Source organism: Hemitrygon akajei, chromosome 3 (genome assembly GCF_048418815.1).
Source record: "Hemitrygon akajei chromosome 3, sHemAka1.3, whole genome shotgun sequence".
Taxonomy (NCBI): Eukaryota; Metazoa; Chordata; class Chondrichthyes; order Myliobatiformes; family Dasyatidae; genus Hemitrygon; species Hemitrygon akajei.
The window spans coordinates 168,354,425-168,380,448 of NC_133126.1; the positions used below are offsets into that span (position 1 = coordinate 168,354,425).

Below are 26,024 nucleotides of genomic sequence, written 5' to 3' on the forward strand. Positions count from 1 at the left end.
GGGAGGGGGAGAAGAGTAGAATGATAATGATAGAGGATTCATCAGTTAGAACAGAACAAGAGATTCTGTTGACATGAGCAAGACCCCTGGATGGTAGTCTCCTCCCAGGCCATTATAGAGACTTGGCTGCCACAAGGGCAGAATTGGCTGCTTGATATTCTAGGGTTTAGATGTTTCAAAAGGGATAGGGAGAGAGCTAAAACTCGATTGGATCAGTGGCATTGCTAATCAGGGATAGGATCATATCTGCAGAAAAGGAGGACATCATGGAGGAATTGTCTACTGAGGCAGTGTGGATGAAATTCAGAAACGAGGAAGCAATCCACTCTACTGGGAGTATCTACAGACCCCCTATTAGCCACCCAGAATCAAATAAGTAGGCAAATTTGGAAAGGTGCAAATAACAGGATTGTTGTTATGGACGACTTACATAGTATCGATTGGCATTTCCTTAGTGCGAAAGGTTTAGATGGGCAGAATACATTTGTCATATCCAGGAAGAATTCCTGATAAAAGTATGTGGACAGGCTGACTAGAGTAGAGGCCATGCCACATTTAATACTAGGTGAAGAACCTGATCAGGTAACAGACCTTTCAGTGTGTGAGCTGTAGCATAGCTATGGGCAAGGAGCAGATAATAAGTTTTTTAAATATTTAATTGGAAAGACTGATTATGATGGTATTAATCAGGGACTTGGGAGCATAAATTAGGAGCAATTGTCTCAGGGAAATGTACAGGAGAAAATATGGAGGCCATTTAGGGAGCATTTACATGGGGTCCAGGATAGGTTTGTTCCAGTGAGTCAAGAGGAAGAGAGGCATATTTAAGGTTTAGGAACAGACAGGGCTCTTGATAGTTATAAAGTAGACAAGAAGGGGATGAAGAAGGGACTTAGGAGAGTTAGAAGGTGACATGAGGCCTTGCTGAGTAGGACTAAGGAAAACCCCAAGGCATTATGCACATAGGTGAATAACAGGAAGATAGCTAAAGTGAGGGTAGGACCATTAGGCATAAAGGGGAAAATGTGCCTGGGTAGGTCCTTAATGCTTTTCCATGTTCACCAGGGAGGACTATGACAAATGTGAGATCAGGATAGCACAGGCTAATGTGCTGGAACATGTTGAAATTAGGAGGTAGTGTTGGAGCTTTTGAAAAATATTAGGATAGCCTTGTCCCTGGGGTCAAATGTGATATATTCCAGGTTAACACAGGAAGTGAAGGAAGAGATAGCTGGGGCATGAATGATGATGTTTGCATCCTCCCTGACACAGGAGTGGTAGCAGAGGATTGGAGGATGACAAACGTTATTCTGTTTTTCAGCAAAGCTAGTAGGGCTAATTCTGGGAATTATCGATTAGTAAGTCTAACTCCAATGGTGGGCAAAGTATTGGAGAAGATTCTTAGGGACATGATTTACCAGCACTTGGAGAAGCATAATCTTAGGAGGGGTAGTTAATCCCCCAGAGTCTAAATCATGTTTTTTTTTTGAGGTAACAAAACTAATTGATGAAGGTAGTGCAATGGATGTGGTGTATATGCATTTCACTAAGGCATTTGACAATGCTCCCCATGGTAGGCTCATCCAGGTCATGAGGTATGGATTCAGAACTGGTTTGCCCACAGAAGGTAGAGGATGGTAGTAGATGGAATATATACTGTGTAGAGATCACTGACGAGTGGTGTTCTGCAGAGATATGTTCTGATTCCCGTTATTTGTGATTTTCATAAATGACATGGATGAAAACATAAGACACAGGAGCAGACATGAGGAAGTGGAGAGCTGGGTTAATAAGTTTGCAAGATGACATGAAGTTGGTGGTGTAACAGAGTGTAGAAGGTTGTCATAGATTACAATGGGATATTGACAGGATGCAGTTTTGGGTGAAGGAGCAGCAAGTGGAGTTTAGTCTGGGAAGGTGTGAAGTGATACATTCTGGAAGATCAAACTTGAAGGCAGAGTACAAGGTTAATGGAGGATTCTTAGTTGTCTAAAGGAATAGGGGTATCTTGGGGTGCAAGTCAACAGATCTGTCTTAAGTTGCTGCACAAGAGCATAGGATGGTTAAGGCGGCTGATAGTGTGCTTACCTTAATTAGGTGGTTCGAGTTCAAGAGCGTGAGGTAATGTTGCAGCTGTATAAAACTGGTTAAACCATACTTTATTGTGTTCAATTCTGGTTGCCTCATTATAGCAAGGATGTGGAAGTTTTAGAGGGTGCAGAGGAAATTTACCTAGATTAGAGAATATGTCGTATGACAAAAGGTTGTACAAGCTGGGGCTTTTCTCTTTGGAGTGATGGAGGATGAGAAGTGACTTGATAGAGTTGTATAAAATTAGGAGATGCAAAGAGAGGACAGCCAGCACCTTTTCCCCAGAATGGCAATGGCTAATACCAGAGGACATCAGTGAGCAGAGTAAAGTTTAGGGGAGATGTCAGAGGCAGGTTCTTTACAGGGGATGGTAAGTGCCTGAAACACACTGGGCATAGCACCTCAGGAAGGATCCATGTTAAATTCTAGAGAAGCTGGAGGAGTTCCATTATCTGCTTGCATCATTGGAGCAAAACAAAAAATTAAGGGGTAATCCAATTTCTACTGGCATGCAGACAGATTTGATTCCAAAAGACTCTGAGGTGTAATGCTTAAAGAAATATTTTCACCTACAGAAATGCATTGACTGAAGGAATGCTGGAATGAGATTCAACAGCACCCTCCAAAGAACAATCAGGCGTAGGGTTAAAGCAGGATAATAGGAAGGTATTAGTGTATTAATTGAATGGGTCTTCTACATTGGGCCAAGCAGTCTTCATTAGCTCGGTAAGGTTCGATGAGAGATTACTGGATACATCTGATCCTCAGAAAAAAACCTTTGTGATGCTCCAAGATAATGACAAGCATGAGTTTTAATTTTATATAAGGTTTAGCAGCATCCTTCACCCATTATTCTCCATCGCAGACAACAAACTGTGATAATAGGTCTACATTTAAATCTGCAGTCTATAACTCAAGCCATCATGATATGTACATGTTGCTGTTCCTTCACCACCACTGGCTGCATCCCTCCTTAATTCTATCCTAAGACTGGTGACTTAATAGGACAAACTCACCTGTCCAGGATAATCATACAATTCCACATAAAGCTGGTTTTACTTGTGAAAATGTGAATTGTTAAAATGATTGCATTACATTAGCCTTTTAGAGGGGTCTCTGAGCAACCCAAGCACTCCAGAATTATATCTGCCCCGTCAATACAAGATGAAAAACTGAATAATTACAAATCTGCACCTACTGATACTGTTTGGGTAATAGACTCTAATCCAGTACTAAATTACTGATGCACCTTGTGTTTTCATCATGTAATATTCTCATGGGGGTAAAATGTCACAGGAAAACCAAGTCTGTTTGACCATTACTTACAAATTAGGAGTAAGAGTAGTCACTCAGCTCTCAATACTGTTCTGCAACTTGACAGATTGAATTGTACTGTACTCTAAACCCTGTAGTTATACTGTTTCTATCCATGGTAATTTTTTCACCCTTCTTATTTAAGTACCTTAAGTCTTATCAGTGATGTCCAAACCAGTGAAAGATTTTTCGATCATAAATCTCATTAAAATGTTCAAAGAGCTGGTGAAGCCATGCCACTGGGCTGAACTGCTTGTCCAAAAGTTTGCTAGTATCTGACTCTACAAAACTATTTAAAAATAAAAACTTTTCAAAATTTTGGTTGAAATAAGCTAAAAAAAGTAATATACTTAAAAATAGAACACACAAAAACAGACATAAATTATATTAAAATACCTGAAACTTGCAGTCTTGCTAACAGCTTTTCCATTCCATTGAAGGGAATATAGTTGGTGCAGATATTTCAGTGTCCAGTATGGGGACACAGTGATCACTGATTACCTACACAGAAGCCTGGAATTGCCAACCATCCTGCAGTTATTAAAGTAATTGCTGGTAGTCCTGTACAAATGGATGGGTGTATTTGCATAAAATTCAGGCCCATAAAACTCATTTGGTAGAAGCAATTGAGTGAGCCAAATCTTAAGTGTGTAAATGAGCGATTGTTGTCCATGATACAAAAAAGCCAGATGGGAAAGTGGGCTACAAGGAGAATACAAGAGTTTGCAAAGGATTACAGAATGATTATAGGTTAAATGAATGGAGAAGAGTATAGCAATTTGGCGTTCAAATTGGATATCGATAAACTATTTTGTAGGCAGGAAGAAGAGAAAAGATGGGCAATAAAGCAGCATTTTACACAAACAGGAAATATCTTGCAAAGTAGCTTCTGTACGGAGGAAAAACTAGCAAAATTAAAATTTCAGATTGATGACGTATTTTCTGAACACCATGCTGAGCATATGTATCCTTTTCACATTTTTTTTTCTATTTTAGATTTCCAGCATCTGAAGTTTTTTGTTTTTGATTATTTGCCTCAAGGGTTTGCAGGGAACTATATGACCTTTTTTTTGCAGGACTGCCATAAAAGCCTAGCCCATTATTCCATCAGATTTCTCAGTCCACCTTAACTTATTATAAACAATATTTGAAAGTACCTAGAACAAACTTGCTGTTTCATATCACTAAAATTTTAAATTGGACCATTGAGATATTGTGTAAATATGAGATTCAGATTAGTCCACAGTATTTTGTAAACTGTAATGATTAATTTCATTCACTGAAATGATTCAAATCATATATGAAAGATCTTTAGACATCTTCCAGTTTTCTGAGACTATTTTTGAAAAATTTGGGTCAGTGAAATTCATCTAAAAATAATGAGATCACTTAAGTAACTGATGGCCAATTGCATTTTTGCCTTTTTCAGATCTGTTTCATCATCTCGAAATAGTACAAATGGACAAACCAGTGTGACTCCTATAAATCTAGCCCTGGATCTAACAGCATCGTCGCCACCTACATCATCACGGGGAAGCCAGAAGAGCCAATAAAATTTTCAAAGCAACAAGTTATGATACACCAAGATACTTGATAATTTAAAGAAAAAGATTAATGGAACATAAATTTTAGAACTGCATATTCAGAGTTCCATTACAAGATAGGGAAAATGATAAAAAATTTAGTGGGCAGTCTAAGTAGCAATATATGTAATAATTTCATAAAACTAAGAATAAATGCAACTTTAAACTGATTTTGAGCTCCACTCAGGATCAGTCAAGTCTTTTATTTAAAGGGACGAATTCAGTTGCTCCAAACTTTCTTACAATTGGAAACTGTAAACAAATTATATAACCAGCATATTTGGGAAGAAAGTTTTCAAATACCTATATAATTGTACCCATCTGTTTATGGGCTGTGCTAATTTGCAGTTAAGTACAGAAATGTTTATCTGTAACTCACCAAAATACTGAGTTATGTTTGTGGTATAAATTTGTTTAAAATTCCAGTCCTGCTGATCAGAGCAGTTATTAAATATCAAGTGATTCCAGCGCTGGAAAACTGAAAATGACTGATCTTTTCTTAAATTCAGTTTACTGTCGTGACCATAAGGTAGATGATCCATAGAAACAGGATGGATTCCAAGAACAAATCTCAGTCTATACGAAATTAGCTGATCTGACAAAGATGGCTTCTATAGGGAGGGAGGAAGAGAGAGATAACATGGTTCCTTTCCTGAGCACTCTCCACTTACCCTTCTATGTGGACTTCAGGTTAGGATAGTATTAAGGTCAACTGCAGTGCAGCTGCTAGTCTAATTAGAAATAGAATCAGATTTATTATCACTGACATGTCATGAAATTCATTGTTTTACAGCAGCAGTACAGTGCAATACAAAAATAATTACCATAGAAAGTAAGAAATATACTTTAAAATAAATAAATAATGCAAAACAAGAGCAGTATAGTGAGGTAGTGTCTATGGCATAGAAATCTGATGGTATGGGAAAGAAGCTGTTTCTAAAACATTGAGTGTGCTTCCGTGGGCTCCTGTACCTCATCCTTGATGGTAGGAATGAGAAGAGGGCACATCATTTCTGCATTTGCAGCATGGCTCACCTTTGATCTCTAAAATGAAGTACCAACGAGTAATTGGTACTGGGAGAAATATATCTCATTAAGTCTTTACCAAAGTGTTCATAAAGATGTAAACAGTGAAAGTTAAGTTAATCCCATATTTCTAAAAGAACTAAGAATTCTATGTCACAACAAGCATCATAAAAATAACTATTTGCATGTCCTAAATTCCACTAAGATGGGATCCTAATCAAAACAGTGCTGCAATTTTAATAAATAAGATCAAAAGATGTGATTTTATTAAAAGATAGCACACAATGAGAAAAAGTTATGAATGTAGTTTTCATTACCACAGTAACATAGGAAATGTTAAATATGTGGTTGTAACTGCTATAGCAGTGAAGTTGATATTTCTTGAGAAAAATATTCTTATCAGTTGTGGCATTGCATTGTTGACAGGTGTACACAGAAGACTTGATATCTTGTAAGGAACATGTCAGCCATGGATCAGTGGTAGGACAATCACTACCAGGTTAAAAGGTTCGGAGCTAATGAAGGTACCAATTTGTGTGCTTCATGTGGAAACATTCTTCTGTGCCATAAGTGTCATAAGACACAGAAGTAGAATTAGACCATTCAGCTCACTGGGTCTGCTCTGCCATTCCGTCTTGGCTAATTTATTGTTCATCTCAATCCCATTCTCCTGCCTTCTCCCTGTAACCTTTAATGCCCTTATTTATCAAGAACCTATCAACCTCTTCTTTAAATATACCCAATGACTTGACCTGCACAGGCATCTGTAACAATGAATTCCACAGTTTCATCACCCTCTAGGTAAAGAAATCCCTCCTCATCCCTGTGCTAAAGGGACATCCTTGTTTCCAAGACTGTGCCTCTGGCCTGAGACTTCCCCACTATAGGAAACATCCTCTCCACGCCCACTCTATCTAGGCCTTTCAATATTCAATAGGTTTCAATGAGATTCCCCCTCATTCTTCTAAACTCTAGCAAGTGCAAGCCCAAGTCCATCAAACACTCCTCATATGTTAACCCTTTCATTCCTGGGATCATTCTCGTGAACCTCTGAAACCTCTACAATGCTAGTGCATCCTTTCTTAGCCCAAACTGCTCACAGTACTCCAAGAATGCTCTGAGCAATACCTTATAATAGCTTCAGCATTACATCCTTGTTTTTATATTCCAGGAATCCCAAGACCCTTTGCAACTCTAGTTTTTGAATTTTCTCCATTTAGAAAATAGTCTATGCCTTTATTCCTTCTACCAAAGTACAATTTCCTACACTATATTCATCTGCCACTTCTACTTTGCCCATTCTGTCTAAGTACTTCTGCAGGCTCCCTGCTTCCTCAACATTACCTGCCCCTCCATCTATCTTTGTATCATTGCAAACTTGGCCACAAAGTCATCAATTCCATCATCCAAATCATTGACATATAACATGAAAAGAAGCGGTGCTAACACCGACCCCTGCGGAGCACCACTAGTCACCAGCAGCCAACCTGAAAAGGTCCCCTTTATTCCATGCTTTGCCTCCAGGGTGTCATCCAATCTCCTATCCATGCTAGTATCTTTCCTGTAATACCATGGGCTGTTGTTTATCAGCCATAAGTGCAGCACCTTGTCAACGGCCTTCTGAAAATCCATGTAAACAATATCCACTGACTCTCCTTTGTCTAACCTGCTTGTTATTTCCTCAAATAATTCCTCAATGTCATCCCTCATACTGATTCTATAATCAACATTTCTTAAATATTATTGCACCAATAAAGTAGAATCTTGCAGTACACAAACCAACTGCATTACACACAAACAAATGTGGTGGAACACAGCAGGCCAGGCAGCATCTATAGGAAGAAGCGCTGCCGACGTTTTGGGCCGAGACCCTTCGTCAGGATTAACCGAAAGGAAAGATAGTAAGAGATTTGAAGAAATCAAGAAACGTCGACAGCGCTTCTCCCTATAGATGCTGCCTGGCCTGCTGTGTTCCACCAGCATTTTGTGTGTGGTGTTGTTTGAATTTCCAGCATCTGCAGATTTCCTCGTGTTCGCGCATTACACACAAAAGTAGCTTGTTGATTGTAAAGTAATTTGGGCTTCCTGAAAGACATTAGACGTGCTAGAAAATGTGAATATATATTTGATGACTCACGGGTCCAGATTTTGACAATGCCAACAATTCTGAATAGAACAGAACTACTGGTAATCACATATTCAAAAAGACCCAAGTCCAACAGTTCCACACATGCTAAATCAAATGCAAAAATTGCACTCTTAATGAAACGGCATATTTATCAAACATTATCAGATAATTGGCGCAAAAGATTGCAGCTAGCTAAAGTGTAACAGGATGGAGGCATCCTCGCTCAGATTTTCCAATCCACATTTAGTTTTTGCTTTTCCATATACGTATAAAACCATAGAAATTATGTTTATTCTTTCAAAAGCAATTAGAAGTTATTAATGAAAAATCTACTCAATAGAAGTATGTTGCAGGTTGTAAATCCGTAAATTTATAGCATCTGGCTTTCAGTAACCAAACTTTAAAATATTGTATCTCTGTCCAACTTTGTAATATAGTCTAAATTAGCTTTTTATTTAGCAGGGGTACAAAACCAATTCATTTAATACATGTATCTGCAATACAGCCCGTCAGATGCTTGGATTTCTCACATGTTCAGCTGTTAACATGGCTGACAATGCCTATATCAACAGTACTGCAATATGTATTTTACATGCAGAATCAGGTTTAATATCCAGGGCATATGTTGTGAAATTTGTTAACTTAGAGAGTGCAGTACAATGCAATACATGACAAACACAGAAAAAATGAATTACAGTAAGTATGTGTGTATATATAATATAGTTAAATTAAAAAATGTAAAAACAGAATTTTTAAAAAGTGGGGCAGTGTTCATGGGTTCAATGTCCATTTAGAAATTGGATGGCAGAGGGGAAGAAGCTGTTCCTGAATCGCTGACTGTGTGATTCTGTACCTCCTTCCTGATGGTAGCAATGAGAAAAGGGCATGCCCTGAGTCATGGGGGTCATGAATAATGAACGCCACCTTTCTGAGGCACCACTCCGTAAAGATGTCTTTGATACCATGGAGGCTAGTATCCATGATGGAACTGTTCCATGTGTCGATCAACTCCCCAATTGATTATTTTACCACAGAGGTAATTTACAGTAATCAATTAATTTACCTTTTAATTGATTAATTTATCAATTAATACCTTTAAGATGAAAGAGGAAACTAGAGTACCAAGAGGGAACCCACATTGTTAAAAGAGAATGCACAAATTCTACAGATTGGGAATCCAAGGTGAGAATCGAACTCACTTTTGGTTTTTTACAAAGTTTCTGGAGCTGTGCTATATATATTCATGACATATATACTGTAGTTAATAGATGCTGAGATGCTGGACTCCACAACAGGATTTCCCTGCAATATGCCAGGAAAATCAACTTTACAATCTCACATCAAACCTGAGCAGGATTGGTAACGCATTAATTGTGCAGGAGCTTTTTTTTCACCTGGAGAATGGGTAGAACAGTTCTCATATTTGATTTACTGTTTAATTATTACTCGCTATTTCAATGAACTTTGTATTTTCTAACAGATTTACTTTAAATATTTTTCATAATTTAATGGTTTATACATTAGCTCACACCTTTGTAAGAAACCAAAGATGTGTCCACCTTTGCATTCTGCCAAAACCTGTCAAGGTAGTTCATCCCTAGATCCACACTGCCTGAGTCCTGACCATAGTAAGATTTTGCTGTCTGCCTCTAGCCCAAAAAGTGTGGCTGGACAGAGATGATGGGTAGTTAATCTGGTTCATTAGGTATGGGTCACTTTTCACTCATAAGATCATTATGGGGTTAAGTGATTAAAAGAGATTGGACTGAATGTAGAGGTTTTAACCAGAGAGAGACAAATAACATAGCTGCTTTTCAGAGGAAGCTAAATTCTCCTTAGGCTGTCCTAGGTCAGCAAATAATGGAAAAAGAAATAAAAGGATACATTGATGGCTTAAGTGAAGAGTAGGACCTAGATCACTTAGAACACAGAGAAGGAATGCGGACAATCTTTAAATGATCTGTAATTCTTCGTACACACTTGCTTTGTTTTGCTCACACTGTTTATCATATGTCATACCTTTGTTCTTTTGCTTATTAATATCAATGTCAAAACTGAAAATTTTAAATGGTAATTACTTTTGGGAGAATTAGCTTCATTATTCTAAATGGAATAATTATTAACAGCTATATATGGAGTCTTCATGTCTATCAACTCCTTTGCATGGTATACACAATTCCACACAGCACTGAAAGGATATAATGCTATAATTTAAAACCGGAAATCATGCAATAGCTAGAATAAAATGAAAGACAAAAAAACAATTTGATTATATTTTTATATGACTGTCAACATCAGCACACAGTGCGTTTTTTAAAAATTTAACAGTCCATGTTTGAAAGTAAACCTTTACCATGGCACAATATAGTCTGCACTATGCAGGAATGTTTTAATACAATAATTTACTTCATTCATAGCCAAGTCTGACACTGTAGGCCAATGATAATGCACCTGTAATCAATAACAACCAAAATAGGATTGACATATTTTGAAATACACATATTGTACTCTTTTGAAAGGAATTTCAAACTATTTACTTAACAGAATGCAGCAATATAGTATAAAACCATGGTCTGTTACAGGTGTAATTATCAGAACCAAAGTTAGAGGCACATTAATGAAAAATAGCAATGTTTTTAAGACACTGACCTGTTTTGGAAGAAAATTGCCTTTTAATTTTCTTTCCCACCCTTCTTCATTCCTCCCACTTTACTCAGCAAGGCCAAGTATACCTTTCTTTTTTGTAGATAGTATACTGAATTCAAGTAATGAGTCTGGAAAATTCATTGTACACTTTTCCAATTTGAGCACATTTTTGTATAATGATATATTTTTTTGCGTTGGTTATTTCCCTCTGAACCTGCCCCAACCCCTTGCCTTAATATTAATAATTGATACATTTCTGTGCTACTTACCTTCCTACCCTAAAGTTTCCATATTTAATATATTTTTCCTTAAACTCTTTGGAGTGCAGGGATGTACACTCAATAAAGGTTGAAGGAGATGTTGCTTAATATTGCAATATACTGCTTGTCTCTATGTTTCTTCCTATAAAACAGAAACCTGTCACTAACAGACAACATAACAATCTCAGGTAACTACCAGTTCTTTTCTGTTCCACAGATCTTTCTGTTGGAATTTGTTTATTTTTGCTTTTTCTGTCTCTGCCAAATTTTAAAGCAATTGATACCTTGACAAGTTTGGTCTGACTCTTACCACAGAGATGTGCCGAACCCCTTCCCCATCTTCACAATTTAAAATATTCTTGTTTTCCCAATTTTCCAGCTTTGATTAAGAGCCCTTCATCTGAAACGTTTCTCTGTTTATCTACCCTCAATGCTGCTTGATCCTTTTAGTGCGTTCAGCTTTTTGTTTCTGCACTACATAACATCCTAAAATTCAATCTAACTCTAGCAAACCAAATTTAAAACCAATTTAAAGAAAATTATGGACAAATACTAACCTTTTCTTACTAATGAGCGCATTAGTAAATGTAAAATAAATAATTAAGTAACTACAGAATTAACAAAGATCTATGCAAACTCCCAGCAAATGAATTAACTCACCGATTTTCGGGTAATGCTTACTTTAATGGAAGGGCATACTAACGAAGTGAATTCACAATCTCAATCTTGGCATTTGTTTCTTCAATGTATTAAACTTCTTTTCAACAGAATATGTATTTTTGGAAATTGATTCTTCAAGAAACATGTCACAGTGCCCACCTAATTGTTTTTCTGCTTACATTCCCCTCCATATTCTCTCCCTTTCTCAAACTCTGCAATCTGATTGAAGATTTCCAGCAGGTTTTGAGGCATACTTTTCACAGCTTTCCCTGTTGCACAGTTATGATTATGAGGGTTGTCTTTGGAATTCTCCCTTTCATCATTCCTGTAATGTCTATTTAAACTTTCATCTTTCCAGTCCTTGGTGCTACTTTCATGTACATAGTCCTTTCCACCATCTCCACTTTTTCCAAAATCACATCTTCCATCTTTAATATTGGAATTAATTAACCCAGAAGCTTTCCTCTCATGGTGGTACTTATCACCCGATGAATGTGAATATTCTGTGCATGAAGACTCATAGTAGTTCCTACTGCTTTTTTTGCACATTTTACTGATGCTTTCATTCCCAAATTCATATTCTTGGCTCCACTTCCTAATCTTATCAAGATCATTTGATTTTTTGTCACACAATTCCCTACCTTTATTTGCTTTGTGCCTTTTGTCATGCTGAGAGTAACTATCATGAGTTCTTGAGCTATATAAAGAGTTTCTGTTATCTTCAGACCTACCTTCAAGAGGATCTAAAATTTCAACTGATGATGAAGAAACTGAACTGTACCTTCTTTTCTCCATGATTTCTGACCATTGGTCAACTGAACTTTCATTTTTCTCCAGCAACTTTGCTACTTCCTGTTTCTGATTCAGAAAGGAAGCGGAAGTATCAGCTGGAGGAGTGTACCATTCTTTTCTATTGGTATGCATATGATGAATTTTCTCATCACATGAACTTTTACTTAAATGCCTCTTCTGACTACGTGAAGAACCTGAGCGTTTTCTCTGCCGTTTCTTTGTTGATTTGTGTTTTCTAGAACGCTCAGGTGAGGAAGATGAACTAGACCATGAAGACTCAAGTGAGTCAGATGAAGATGATGACGTTGACTTCTTTCTTTTTCTCTTCATTCTAAATGGAAATATACAGATTATAAAACTGCCACAATGCTGAATCAAATGCCAGAATTCTTTTACCTCAATGTTCATTATTATTTCGAAAGCTAGATATTGCTAACTCAGAACCCAAGCCATTAAGTTTTGAATTAAGAGATTAGTTGCTACTAAAAGAACAGAACTTTCACTAAAAAATCTGTACTTCTGAATAACTGCACACAAGAAATAACAATGTCACAATTAACTGTCATTTTAGAACAGGATTTGAATTATCAAATATCTCCAAGGTTATCAAGTTTTCAATCATAGGATCAACATTACTTCAATTAATTGAATATTATAGCAACAAAAGGAGTATTCAAATGATTTCAATTTAAAATAATTTCAAAGTAATAAGGTTCACATACCCATAACTATTGGTAGAGAAGGACTATGTCCTTTGTTATTAGGTTTTGTACATTTTCAAAGTTAACACAAAGCTAGATAAAGTTGCTTTCCATCTAAAAGAAACGTACTACATCTCTGGGCCTTTGCAGGCGGCTTCTAAACAGCTCAATGTGAGCGTCCTTTTAAAAATAAGGTATAGACAAACAAATTGTGAAGTTAACCATTTTGTGTTTATCTAATTTTAAAATAAATCTTGCATTTTCAATTTCAAAGGCTTGTAAGAAGGACAAAGGGCATAATTATTAATTATAAATGTTAGTATCCTTTACAGATAAATCTTTACATTGAAATCTACAAAAGACAGCCTAAGTTTCTCACTATCCACAGTGATCACCTGCATGCCAGCCAAAAAATTTAACATTTTCAAATTTTACATCCTACCTTTCCAGAGAAGTATTAGCTTCTCAATTTCTTATAGAGCATTGAACAACTCCATAAACTACACTCCTCTGAAAGTTACCTTTTTTCTTCTTTTAACAGTTTACGCAATTTCTCTGCACTTGACACTTCGATTTTTTTTGCCTCTTCTTTAGTTTCTTTTGGTTTTTTTTCAAGTGATTTCTTTTATACCCAGTCATCATGAAATTGCAGCAAAATTGCATTCAGTTTTCAGTCAGCAACATCATTGGTAACAATTATTTTCAGAAAACCACATTAACAATAAAAACCAAAATTAAATAGGAATAAAATGTTATAAATTGTAAAATTGTTAAATAAAAGAGCATAAGGAACCACACAGATGAGCAATCAAAAAATGAATGAAAGCAATGTATATAAAAGCGGTATGTAAAACAAGTTAAAATGTTTTGTAGAGAAAACAAAATCAAAGACAAAATAGGCAAATGGAAAAATAACCAATTTGAAAAGCCATAGATTAAAAGAACAAGGAACAACAAAGCAAGGGATCATGGAGTATCACAAATGTGATCATAATTATTTTAAACAAGTTTTTCCAGAATTTACCAAATGTGTTTAGAAAACAAACCAAAATCACCGTGTATTACCAGTTGTTCCCCAATGACCAGAGTACAAACCAAGTTTGTGCCGCAGAATCCAGTTCAAATCAGGTTGGTGTGTAATAAATTTCAGCAGGCGTTGCCCCAGAGGGAAAATGCACACAAAGAAACAAATCAAGGAAAAAAAAATCAGTATTGCAAAAAAAATTTTAATATACAACAAAACTATCAAACTAAAAATAACTTACATAAGATAATATCAAAGATTTTACTAAGGCTGAATAATTATAGCAAAAGTACATAGCATTGAAATGCTTTGTCTTATTACTACATTAAAAAAATCACCAAATTAGCACGAGTAAGTTAATGAGTTTTCTGGGGGGAGAAAACGAAGGGATAGAGATATGTGACAATAAAGGGGCTTTACAACATCAGGGAAGCAGGAGAGCGTAAAGGCCAATTTATACTTCTGCATCAAATCTACACTGTAGGTACGGCGTAGCCGCGTACCCTACGCCGTAGCCTGACGCGCACCTCCCCAAAAATGTAACTACACCGCAACAACGGTGATTGGTCCGCTTGGTAGCATCGCATTTCCAGTTGCTGCTGCTTCTCCGCCATTTTCGAATTGAGAGAGAAGAGAGAAGAAGCACGTGAGTTGGAAAATGGACCAAATCGAGGAGAGGTTAATTGAGGAAATCTGAAAATATGTACACTTGTACGACTCTTTGTCGCCAGACTATAAAGACTGCCAAATGTCATCAAATTCGTGGAAAGAAATTTCCACAAGTCCGTGCGCGTCCGGAAAAGACTCACCAAGTGGAGCAGGGACCCAGGCAGAAAAAAAGTGCCCACGTTTTATTTGTTTCTTTCCTGGCTGGCACCACATATTAAGCACCGGGAAACAGAGTCAAATTATGACAGCAACAAGGTAAATATAACATGTTCTTTGTATCATAAATCTCTATGTTGTAGTACGTGTTTAGGTTAGCTAGCAATCTAGCAATACTGTCTAGCTGTAAACATGGCATATTGATTTGCGCAAAGAATGCTTCCGTGAAACAAAAATGTAATATGTAATAGGCTGTAATTGTATCTGGCTTGCTCATAAAGCAAACGCTATAACCAGTATTCTGCCAATGTAGCCATATGCTGTTTTCTCATTTTCATAGCTCTGCCAATCCGTGTACAGACACTGAATGCATATATTACCTGTATGTATAATTACAAAGACCATCTTAAGCTATTTGCAGTTTCTTTCATAATCACAGGATGGAAATCTTTCAACCTCAGGGTTGTCCGCCAGTTCAGTTGCTGAGGAAAACCAACCGCCAGACATTCCATCTCCACATGCAGAATCATCATCAAGTAGTGAGACATGTCCTCTGTCCCCCAGCCCAAGGATGGCACAGAAGAAGAAGAGGAAAGAAGACTTGTTTCTGAAGCAGGTCGTCCAGTTGGATGAACGGAGGATGGAAATGCAACCTAGACTGTTGCAAGAAAATGATGAGCTCTCCAGGTTTGGACAAACAGTTGCAGACATGCTGCGAAGGCTGTCGGAGGAGCACAAGCCACAGGCAATTGTTCGATGTCCACAAACTGCTATTTGAGAGGCAGCAACAGAAACGACGAGCAAGTGCCTATTTTAATATTTTGATATTTAATTAATAATTTAATATTTTGTCAGTTCCTACACTATACATTTTCCACACTTATATTTGGGCACTGAACTGTGTGTAATTTTCAGTGCTTTACAACTTTGCACCTTTTGCTTTTTATAGAACACTTTGCACCTTGTATAATATTGTGCACATTACTGCAAATACATAACTTGGTTTTATGACAGGTCTTTTTTTTATTCAAACAGCTACATGTTATTTATAGGTTCATTTATATTATGTCCTTACAATTTACTGATTAAGTTGACCATGACACACTATGTTATTCTGCCATGGCAAAATTCCATGGCATGATTGAAAGAAGGCCATCTAGGCATTCTGTACACCAATGGCAGCTCTGGTGGAATGGCGCCTTGAAAGGTAATGGGGATCTAGAAGTACCAAAAGGTTCGTGTCCCCTGGCACCACTCTTCGCCACTCGCCTGGCTGAGGTTACGCTGTAGTGTCTGAATCTGCAAAATTAGCAGGGATGTATCTGCTCACAGGAGTGTTGACTTCATCAGCGTAGGCCAGGAGGTTGTGTAGAGCAATAAAAGCTTTGACAATGTTTACTGCTTTGTCAGGCAGAAATTCTCATGGTCAACCGAGGATTCTCTACCTTGTCACCAAAATGCCAATGTGTTCTCAATCACCCGCCTGGCTCTAGTGACGGTAGTTATACATCTGCTTTTCCATGGTCATGTTCATCCCTATTTAGCAAAACGTAGTAAAACATAAAACGTAGAGTATTAATGAACAGGAAATCATTACGTGCCAATGTAGCTGTGATTACTACAAACATATAGGGGAATATATATAAAATCACACAAAACAAACACTGTTACATGAAATTAATTTTCATTGAATTCAATGTCTGTGACATACCTGGAAAGTGACGCATGAGATTGTTGTGTAGGGGGAACACAACATCACCAACGATTACATGCGGGATTTTGACTCCTGTTCCAGGAAGATTGACTGGTGGTGGCAGGTTCAGTTTGTGTTCAAGCAGCATAGAACCAAATCTGCTCTCCTTGAAGATACCCCCGTCACCTTCCCATCCGTATCCTCTACATCCGCCATGATAAACCGATATCTGGCGTCGCAGGTAGCCATCAGGACAATGGAGTGTGCGCCCTTGTAGTTGTATTAATCGCTCCCAGCATGCAATGGTGCCTTGGCATAGAAACCCCACCGCCAACTAACATTTTGGCAGTGAATTGCAGAGCGACGCACACAATGCACAAGTATAAAGGTTCACAATGGCGTAGGCCACTTGTGTTGAGTTTCTTTGTGTCCTTCAAACAATGGTGACTGAAACTGAGAGCATCATGTTGGAGTTGGAGCTAATAAATATTGAACAAGAGTTACGTTTATCAAAATTACTGCAATGCAGAAAAGAGAGAAGACATCGGAGGAGATGGTGTATACGACCATTGAACAGATTGAGGCAGAAGGAGGGTGAATTTTCTGTGCCTGTCCGGCCACTGAGAGACATGGATTAGGAAATTATTTTCGGATGTCAGCAGGTAGATTTGACGATTTGGTTCATCGTCTCCAACCATTTATTTCGCATCAGTGTACGCACAGTATGCCTACAGACATTACTCAGAGACTGGCAATCACCATTTGAGTTTTAGCTTCAGGTGGAAGTCAACAGGCTGTAGCAGCTAGCTACAAACTGGTGTCAAGCACAGTGTCCTCCATAATTTTGGAGGTCTGTAAAGCTTTATGGAAAACATTGCAGCCAGGGTTCCTTCCCTGCCCTTCATTCGCCCAATGGGAAGCTATTGCAGCTGATTTTTGGCAACTATGGAACTTTCCGAACCATGTCGGCAGCACAGACAGAAAACACGTGAACATCAAGGTACCACTGCATGCCAGGAGCGACTACTACAACTACAAGGGCGCACACTCCATTGTCCTGATGGCTACCTGCAACGCCAGGTATCAGTTTACCATGGTGAATGTAGGGGGATAAGGACGGGAAAGTGACGGGGGCATCTTCAAGGAGAGCAGATTTGGTTCTATGCTGCTTGAACACAAACTGAACCTGCCACCACCAGTCAATCTTCCTGGAACAGGAGTTAAAATCCCGCACGTAATCGTTGATGTTGTGTTCCCTCTACACAACAATCTCATGCATCCTTTCCAGGTATGTCACAGACACTGAATTCAATGAAAATTAATTTCATGTAATTGTGCTTGCTTTGTGTGATTTTATATTCCCCTAAACTTCTGTAGTGATCACAGCTACATTGGCACATAATGATTTCCTATACATTAATACTGTTTTATGTTTTCCATGGAAAAGCAGATGTATAACTACCGTCACTCCAGAGCCAGGCGGGTGATTGAGAACACATTTGGCATTTTGGTGACAAGGTGGAGAATCCTCGGTCGACCATGAGAATTTCTGCCTGACAAAGCAGTAAACATTGTCAAAGCTTGTACTGCTCTACACAACCTCCTGGCCTACGCTGATGAAGTCAACACTTCTATGAGCAGATACATTACTGCTAATTTTGCAGATTCAGACACTACAGGGTAACCTCAGCCAGGCGAGTGGCGAAGAGTGGTGCCAGGAGACACAAATCTTTTGGTACTTCTAGATCCCCATTACCTTTCAAGGCGCCATTCCACCAGAGCTGCCATTGGTGTACAGAATGCCTAGATGGCCTTCTTTCAATCATGCCATGGAATTTTGCCATGGCAGAATAACATAGTGTGTCATGGCCAACTTAATCAGTAAATTGTACGGAGGTAAAATAAATGAACCTATAAATAACATGTAGCTGTTTGAATAAAAAAATAAAGACCTGTCATAAAACAAAGTTGTTATTTATTTGCAGTAACGTGCACAATATTATACAAGGTGCAAAGTGTTCTATAAAAAAACAAAAGGTGTAAAGTTGTAAAGCAATGAAAATTACACACAGTTTAGTGCCCAAATGTAAGTGTGGAAAATGTATAGTGTAGGAACTGACAAAATATTAAATTATTAATTAAATATCAAAATATTAAAATAGGCACTTGCTCGGCGTTTCTGTTGCTGCCTCTCAAGTAGCAGTTTGTGGACATCGAACACTGCCTGTGGCTTGTGCTCCTCCGACAGCCTTCGCAGCATGTCTGCAACTGTTTGTCCAAACCTGGAGAGCTCATCATTTTCTTGCAACAGTCTAGGTTGCATTTCCATCCTCCGTTCATCCAACTGGGCGACCTGCTTCAGAAACAAGTCTTCTTTCCTCTTCTTCTTCTGTGCCATCCTTGGGCTGGGGGACAGAGGACATGTCTCACTACTTGATGATGATTCTGCATGTGGAGATGGAATGTCTGGCGGTTGGTTTTCCTCAGCAACTGAACTGGCGGACAACCCTGAGGTTGAAAGATTTCCATCCTGTGATTATGAAAGGAACTACAAATAGTTTAAGATGGTCTTTGTAATTATACATACAGGTAATATATGCATTCAGTGTCTGTACACGGATTGGCAGAGCTATGAAAATGAGAAAACAGCATATGGCCACATTGGCAGAATACTGGTTATACCGTTTGCTTTATGAGCAAGCCAGATACAATTACAGCCTATTACATATTACATTTTTGTTTCACGGAAGCATTATCTTTGCGCAAATTAATATGCCATGTTTACAGCTAGACAGTATTGCTAGATTGCTAGCTAGCCTAAACACGTACTACAACATAGAGGTTTATGATACAAAGAACATGTTATATTTACCCTGTTGCTGTCATAATTTGACTCTGTTTCCCGGTGCTTAATATGTGGTGCCAGCCAGGAAAGAAACAAATAAAACGCAAGCACTTTTTTTCTGCCTGGGTCCCCGCTCCACTTGGCGAGTCTTTTCCGGACATGCACAGACTTGTCCCTCAAGTTTTTCCATTTCTTTGTGCATTCCGTGATATCCAAACCGATGTTTGTGGAAATTTCTTTCTACAAATTTGATGCCATTTGGCAGTCTTTATAGTCTGGCGACAAAGAGTCGTACAAATGTACATATTTTCAGATTTCCTCAATTAACCTCTCCTCGATTTGGTCCATTTTCCAACTCACGTGCTTCTTCTCTCTTCTCTCTCAATTCAAAAATGGCGGAGAAGCAGCAGCAACTGGAAATGCATAGGAGGAAATGCGATGCTACCAAGCAGACCAATCACCGTTGTTGCGGTTTGTGTCGCTGCGATGCGTAGTTACATTTTTGGGGAGGTGTGTGTTAGGCTACGGCGTAGGGTACATGGCTACACCGTAGCTACGGCATAGATTCGACACAGAAGTATAAATTGGCCTTTAGAATGAGATTCTGACCAACCTAGAAATGCCCCATGTTCCTGGCCTACTATCCCATAAAAAAACATAATTAAATAAAATTATCTCGTTACCAGCACTTGGCTTTATCAAAGTCTACTATGCAGAAACTGGCTGCTACCTTTCTATATTACAATGGTCATTACCTGTACACTTAAAAAGATCTTTGACATCTTCAGGTGAATAAATGCACTATACAAATATTAGTCTTAAATCTAAAGTATGAGTGAACACTTTTGATTTTCATACTTATACTGTCTGTCAAACTACCTAAAATATTAAGTACCTGTGGTTCTAAAGCACACGTGCATTCAGATACACAAGAAAATTTATCCACAATAACGTAGTATTTAAGATGGATATATCACAAAAAGCAAGATTTTGCCTTTAATCAATGACATCACAAATAGCTTTCATCAATTTTTGGATGAAAATCAATGCAAAACCTGTCAACTACAAAGTAAAAAGGGCAAAACAGTACAAGATATAAAAGCAAAATTCAAGCAAAGCATTGATTCCTTGCCTTTCCCGACATAAAGCATAATAATACTGTTTGATTACAATTCTTCTGCTGATATATTTTTCTCAATTCATTTTGCTCCATATTATCAAAGACAGAAAGGGATTTACAGAGATTATGCAGCTGAGCCAAACACTAAAAAGTTCTTGTGGCACTTGTCCCCAAAAAATTAAATGAACTGGCTATCTAGATTGTTTTTGATCACGAATGTTAATCACTGTCCAAACTGATAGCCCTATCAAATTTAGAAAACTGTCTAACACTTGAGAACATGTAGACCAAAGAAGCAATTTAATCTGGGAATACAAGAAAAAAATTAAAAGAGGATAGTACCTCAGGTTCCCACAAATCTTAATCTTGATCTTTATATTATGTTGAACATACTTTTGAAAAAATATTCTAAAACAAAATTCCTCCAGCTTTAATATGCTAAGCACATTTCCTTGGTTTAAATGAACACAAGATTTGTAATTGGAATGGTACATCTTTTTATAACTGTACAAGTCAAAAACATTAACTGTTTTATTAGTTTTCTCAGTTTAAACTCAGTAAGTAATTAGGAAGAAAAATCATCATTTTCAAGAGACATTCTCATTCATAGTGCCAAGGTAAAAATAAAGTTAAATGCACACTTTAACTAGTGATAACAATAATACTATCCAGAATCAATTGTGCAACTTCACCCTCCATTCTTCACAAAAATCATCCTGAATTATGATCAGGAAAATACTTAATCAATGTGGCAATCTTTTTTCCTCCCAACTGGGAAACTCTTTATTCACCTCCCCCCCCCCCCCCCCCCATGAATAGCCCAAAAATGTTCAGGATTTCACTATATAGCACATCAAAGACCTAAATTCCATATGTGACCATTCCATTTGTTTTATTGGATAAATATATTAAATGGTCTTTTCTCAATGAATCTGGAAAAAGAACAGTGGTAACTTTTTACACTTGAGATAGTACTGAACTAAGTAAATCACCTGCATGTGTTTTCTTAACTTCTGTAAAGCTTCTTCAGCTTCACTGAAAGTTTCATCGAGATTCAGTGCTTTTTTATAGCAACTTTCAGCATTCACCAATTTTTCTTCTTCTTCTAACCTGTTAAAATATTTTAAAAGTGATCAGTTTATTTCCTGAACATAGAATATCATGAAGGGGTTGCTGATCCAGTGACAGTGAGTATGACACCACCCTCAAAATTAAACTATCTTCAGAGACTCCAAAGCAAGCTAAACTCCATGGCACTAATGTTCTGAACAATTCCAAAAATGCTGAAATTGTCTGAACATTTTGTCACAAGGTGTGCCAACAGTTATAGCTCACCTCTATCCATATCAAATTTCCAGAACTGCTGTAGCTTAAATGTAAATAATGCAACACTGGATGCAAAATATATAATCAAAATATATTACTTAAAAATGGAGATTAATTGGTGTAGTGGAATCATCGCATCCACAAACCTGAGTCTCACCATAAACAGCGTTTATAAGGTGGTTAAGAAGGCCTATGGAATGCTTGCTTTTATTAGTCAAGGCATTGAGTTCAAAAGTCAGGTTATGTTGTAACTTTATAAATCTTTGGTTAGGTCACATCTGGAGTATTGTGTACTGTTCTGGTTGTATCATCAATGGAAGGATGTTGAAGCTTTGGAAAGGGAGCAGAGGAGGTTTACCAGGATTAGCCTCTGCTCTAGGAAAAACAATCTAAGTTTATCCAGCCTTTTGTGATGTGCTATCACAAGAGGCTGGATAAATCTGGGTTGTTTTTCCTGGAGCAAAGGCTGAGGAGAGATCTGACAGAGGTTTACAAGATTATGAGAGGCATATAGATGGAGTAGACAGAGTATCTATTTTCCAGTGTTGAAATGTCTAATACCAGAGGACATGCATCGAAGGTGAGAGGGGATATGTTCAAAGGGGATGTGAGGTATCAGTATTTTACTCAGAGTCGTGGATGCCTGAAATGTGCTGTCTGGTATGATGGTAGAGGCAAATACATTAGAGGCTTTTAAAAGACATTTGGATAGGTACATGGATGTAAGGAAGATGGAGGGATATGGACATGGTATTGGTAGGAAAGATTAGTGTTTGGGTGTTTTTGATTTGCTTTTTAGCAGATTCAGCACAACACTGTGGGCCAAATGGCCTGTTATGTACTATTCTCCTCTATGCAATCTATATATTTAATAAAACAGAGTAACCTTTGGTACCTAAAACTTATCAACCATAACATTCAATATTGAATACAATAATTTCACACTCACTGGCCTCCTCTTTCAACCAGAGTCTGACAGAGATATTTCTTTGCATTCCTATGTGTTGGACAGGTTTCTAAGGCTAAGTCAAAGTCAGAAATAGCTTTGCTTAGACTTCCTGTTGTTGCATAGCTAAAATAAATAGGGAAATAAATGTTACTGAGATTCAACACACAATGTATTTACTTAATTATTTACAGTTCATAATCTGAATGAAAATGGAACATTAAAAATAGTCATGGAGAAATATTTAACCCCCCTCAAATTATCATGGAAAAATATAATGTAAATGACAAAGGATTTAAGCAAAACTAACATCTTCAAATTAAATGTTTGAGCAAAACATATTCCTTTCAAACAGAAAACAAAATTGATTTACAAATAATGTGGAAATAGATTATAGAACTTCTTAGCCCTTAGATCTTGAATAAACAAACAACCAAACTGTAATACTGAATGAACATAAAACAAAGGAGTAGGCCAAATGGCTGATCCTGTGCTTGAAGCTTTTTGTCTAATCCCCATGTTCTTTGATTCTCTCAGTCCTAAAAATTATCTTGAGTATATTCAATGACTGGGCACTCAAAGTTTTCCAAGAAAGAGAATTTATGAAATTTAGAACTTGGTTTAAAATGAACATCTGGTGCTGGGTAGGAAGATGCAATGAGTCCATAAAGTGATATAGACATGCTTAGCAGAAAATGTCAAAAGAACTTTAAGAATCCAGAATAATCAACACCTTAACCAGATTTACCACTGTCTTCTGGACTTTCCAACAAATAGTAAGAGCCAGAGGAAAGTCTTTCAACGATTACTCCATCAATCTCTCTCATGAATTTCCAAGTCATGATGAAATCACCTGCTAGTCAATAAAGCTCGATCTTGACCTCTCTGTACGGGACAATTTCTTCATTCCAGGAACAGCACAGTTAATTTATACAGCATTGAGTCAAAGGATATAATTTCCTTATCTAGATGGAGACCCTGAATGACATAAGCAAGACTTGCTGACTCATCTATTCAAACTCTCTTTCCATTTAAGTTTTGTATTTGGAATTGCTTTGTGCACTTGGAAGTTCTCTTTTACACTCATAAACGAACACAAAATCCCTCTGTTTTTTGAACTACTAGTAAAAGACTTTTTTTCTATTTCAACAAAATGAGTAACCTCGTATTTTCTTCTTTCACTTGCCGAGATCACTTTATGGACTCACTGTGCCTTCCCACAGTTCACTTTCCAACCCAGGCACTGGATATTCCCTGTATTCTATCCTTCCCTCCTATACCCACTATGCATTAAAATTAATTTGTTTTTTCTCTTCCCAGCTCTTAAGAAGGGTCTTGAATCTGAAATGTTAACTTTGTTTCCTTTTCCACAGACATTGCCTGACCTGCTGTTTACAAACTTTTGTTTTTTGTTTTTATTGTGGATCCTTTCTTCCTGCTTTTCACTGTTACTCTTCTTCAGCTGGAAAATTATCCCTTCATTTAGCTCTTCATATAACCCTCCGCTGGTTGGAATTATACCTGACACAAAGGAAGATGGTTGTGATGGTTGGAGGTCAATCATCTCATCCTCGGGACATCACTGCAGGAGCTCCTCAGGGAAGTGTCCTAGAACCAACCATCTTCAGCTGCTTCATTAATGACCTTCCTTCCATCAAAAGGTCAGAAGTGGGGATGTTCACAGATGACTGCACAATGTTCTGCACCATTTGTGACTCCTCAGGTAGTAAAGCAGCTCATACCCAAACGGAGCAGGACCTAGACAATATCCAGGCTTGGGCTGACAAGTGGCAAGTAACATTCAAGCCACACAAGTCCCCTATAAAAACTCTTTATATTGTCTCAGTTGGCCACTCAACTGAAGCCTAGAACAAGTGAACTGCTGAACCATGTGATCCTTATAGCAGAGCCCAACATCATTTACTACTTTTGTACATACTGCAGCCATTGTACATGCTCTAACCATTGTCCCTTGCCATTCAGTGGCATCACCATCACTGAATCTCCTATTATCAACATCCTGGGGGGGGGGGGGGGGGGGGGGGGGGGGGGTTTACCATTGTCAGGAAACTGAACTGGTCTAGCCATATAAACACCATGGCTACCAGAGCAGGTCAAAGGCTAGGAATCCTGTGGTATGTAACTCACCTCCTGACTCCCCAAAGCCTGTCTACCATCTACAAGGCTCAGGTCAGGAGTGTAATGGAATACTCGCTACTCACCTGGATGAGTGCAGCTCCATCAACACAAGAAGCTTGACACCATCCAGTACAAGGCAGCCCACTTGATTGCTATCTCTTCCACAAGCATCCAATCCTTCCACCATCAGGCGAACAATTGTAGTAGTGCATAATATCTACAAGATGCACTGCAACAACACACCAAAGTTCCTAAGGTAGCACCTTCCAGACCTACGACTACTATCATCAGAAAGACAAGAACTGTAGATACCGGGGAACACCACCACTTGGAAATCCCCCTCCAAGTCACTCACCATCCTGACTTGGAAGCGTATCGCCATTCCTTCATTGTCGCTGGGTCAAAATCATCAAATTTTCTCCCTAACAGCACTGCGGGTGCACCTACACCTCAGGGACTGCAGCAGTTCAAGAAAGCAGCTCATCACCACCTTCTCAAGGGAAACAAGGGATGGGCAATAAATGCTGATGAAACTGGCGACACTCATATCCCGTAAATGAATGAAGAAAAACTCTTTATATTGTCCCAGTTGGCCACTCAAGTGAAGCCTAGAACAAGTGAACTGCTAAACCATGTGATCCTTATCGCAGAGCCCAACATCATTTACTACTTTTGTACATACTGCAAATAGAAGCATTTAGATTTCTGGGCTCATTAAAACAGAACCATAAAAGCCAACTGTGAAATTCTGAATATTACTCTGATTCAAGAGGTTAACTTAATGCATTGCTTGGGCAACACCATTTGGTATGTTTATCCTCGTGGAGAGACCTATGCACATATTACTAAACAAAATTAAGAGTGTTAGCAAGATCAGCACGGCTAATTAAGGGCTTCTGCAATTA

At 38.0% G+C, this 26,024-nt stretch overlaps 2 protein-coding genes across 6 annotated transcripts in view; one reads left to right on the top strand and one right to left on the bottom strand.

The window, feature by feature from the left end:
• LOC140725601 (coiled-coil domain-containing protein 39-like) overlaps positions 1-5,455 on the top strand; it is a 121,696-nt gene extending 116,241 nt beyond the window's left edge. For all 3 annotated transcript variants that reach the window (XM_073041255.1, XM_073041256.1, XM_073041257.1), the window contains one exon: positions 4,835-5,455. In XM_073041255.1, the coding sequence (XP_072897356.1) occupies positions 4,835-4,958 (124 nt within the window). In that variant the 3' untranslated portion in view covers positions 4,959-5,455. The remainder of the gene's footprint in view (positions 1-4,834) is intronic.
• Positions 5,456-10,403: 4,948 nt separating this feature from the next.
• Positions 10,404-26,024, bottom strand: part of ttc14 (tetratricopeptide repeat domain 14) — a 44,078-nt gene continuing 28,457 nt past the window's right edge. For 2 of the 3 annotated variants that reach the window (XM_073041258.1, XM_073041259.1), the window contains exons 9-12: positions 22,984-23,106; positions 21,701-21,818; positions 13,723-13,823; positions 10,404-12,831 (exon numbers count right to left, since the gene is read on the bottom strand). In XM_073041258.1, coding sequence (XP_072897359.1) covers positions 11,868-12,831; positions 13,723-13,823; positions 21,701-21,818; positions 22,984-23,106 — 1,306 coding nt within the window. In that variant the 3' untranslated portion in view covers positions 10,404-11,867. Of the gene's footprint in view, positions 12,832-13,722; positions 13,824-18,701; positions 19,274-21,700; positions 21,819-22,983; positions 23,107-26,024 lie in introns of those variants that run through there. The other variant, XM_073041260.1, reaches the window with a different exon arrangement.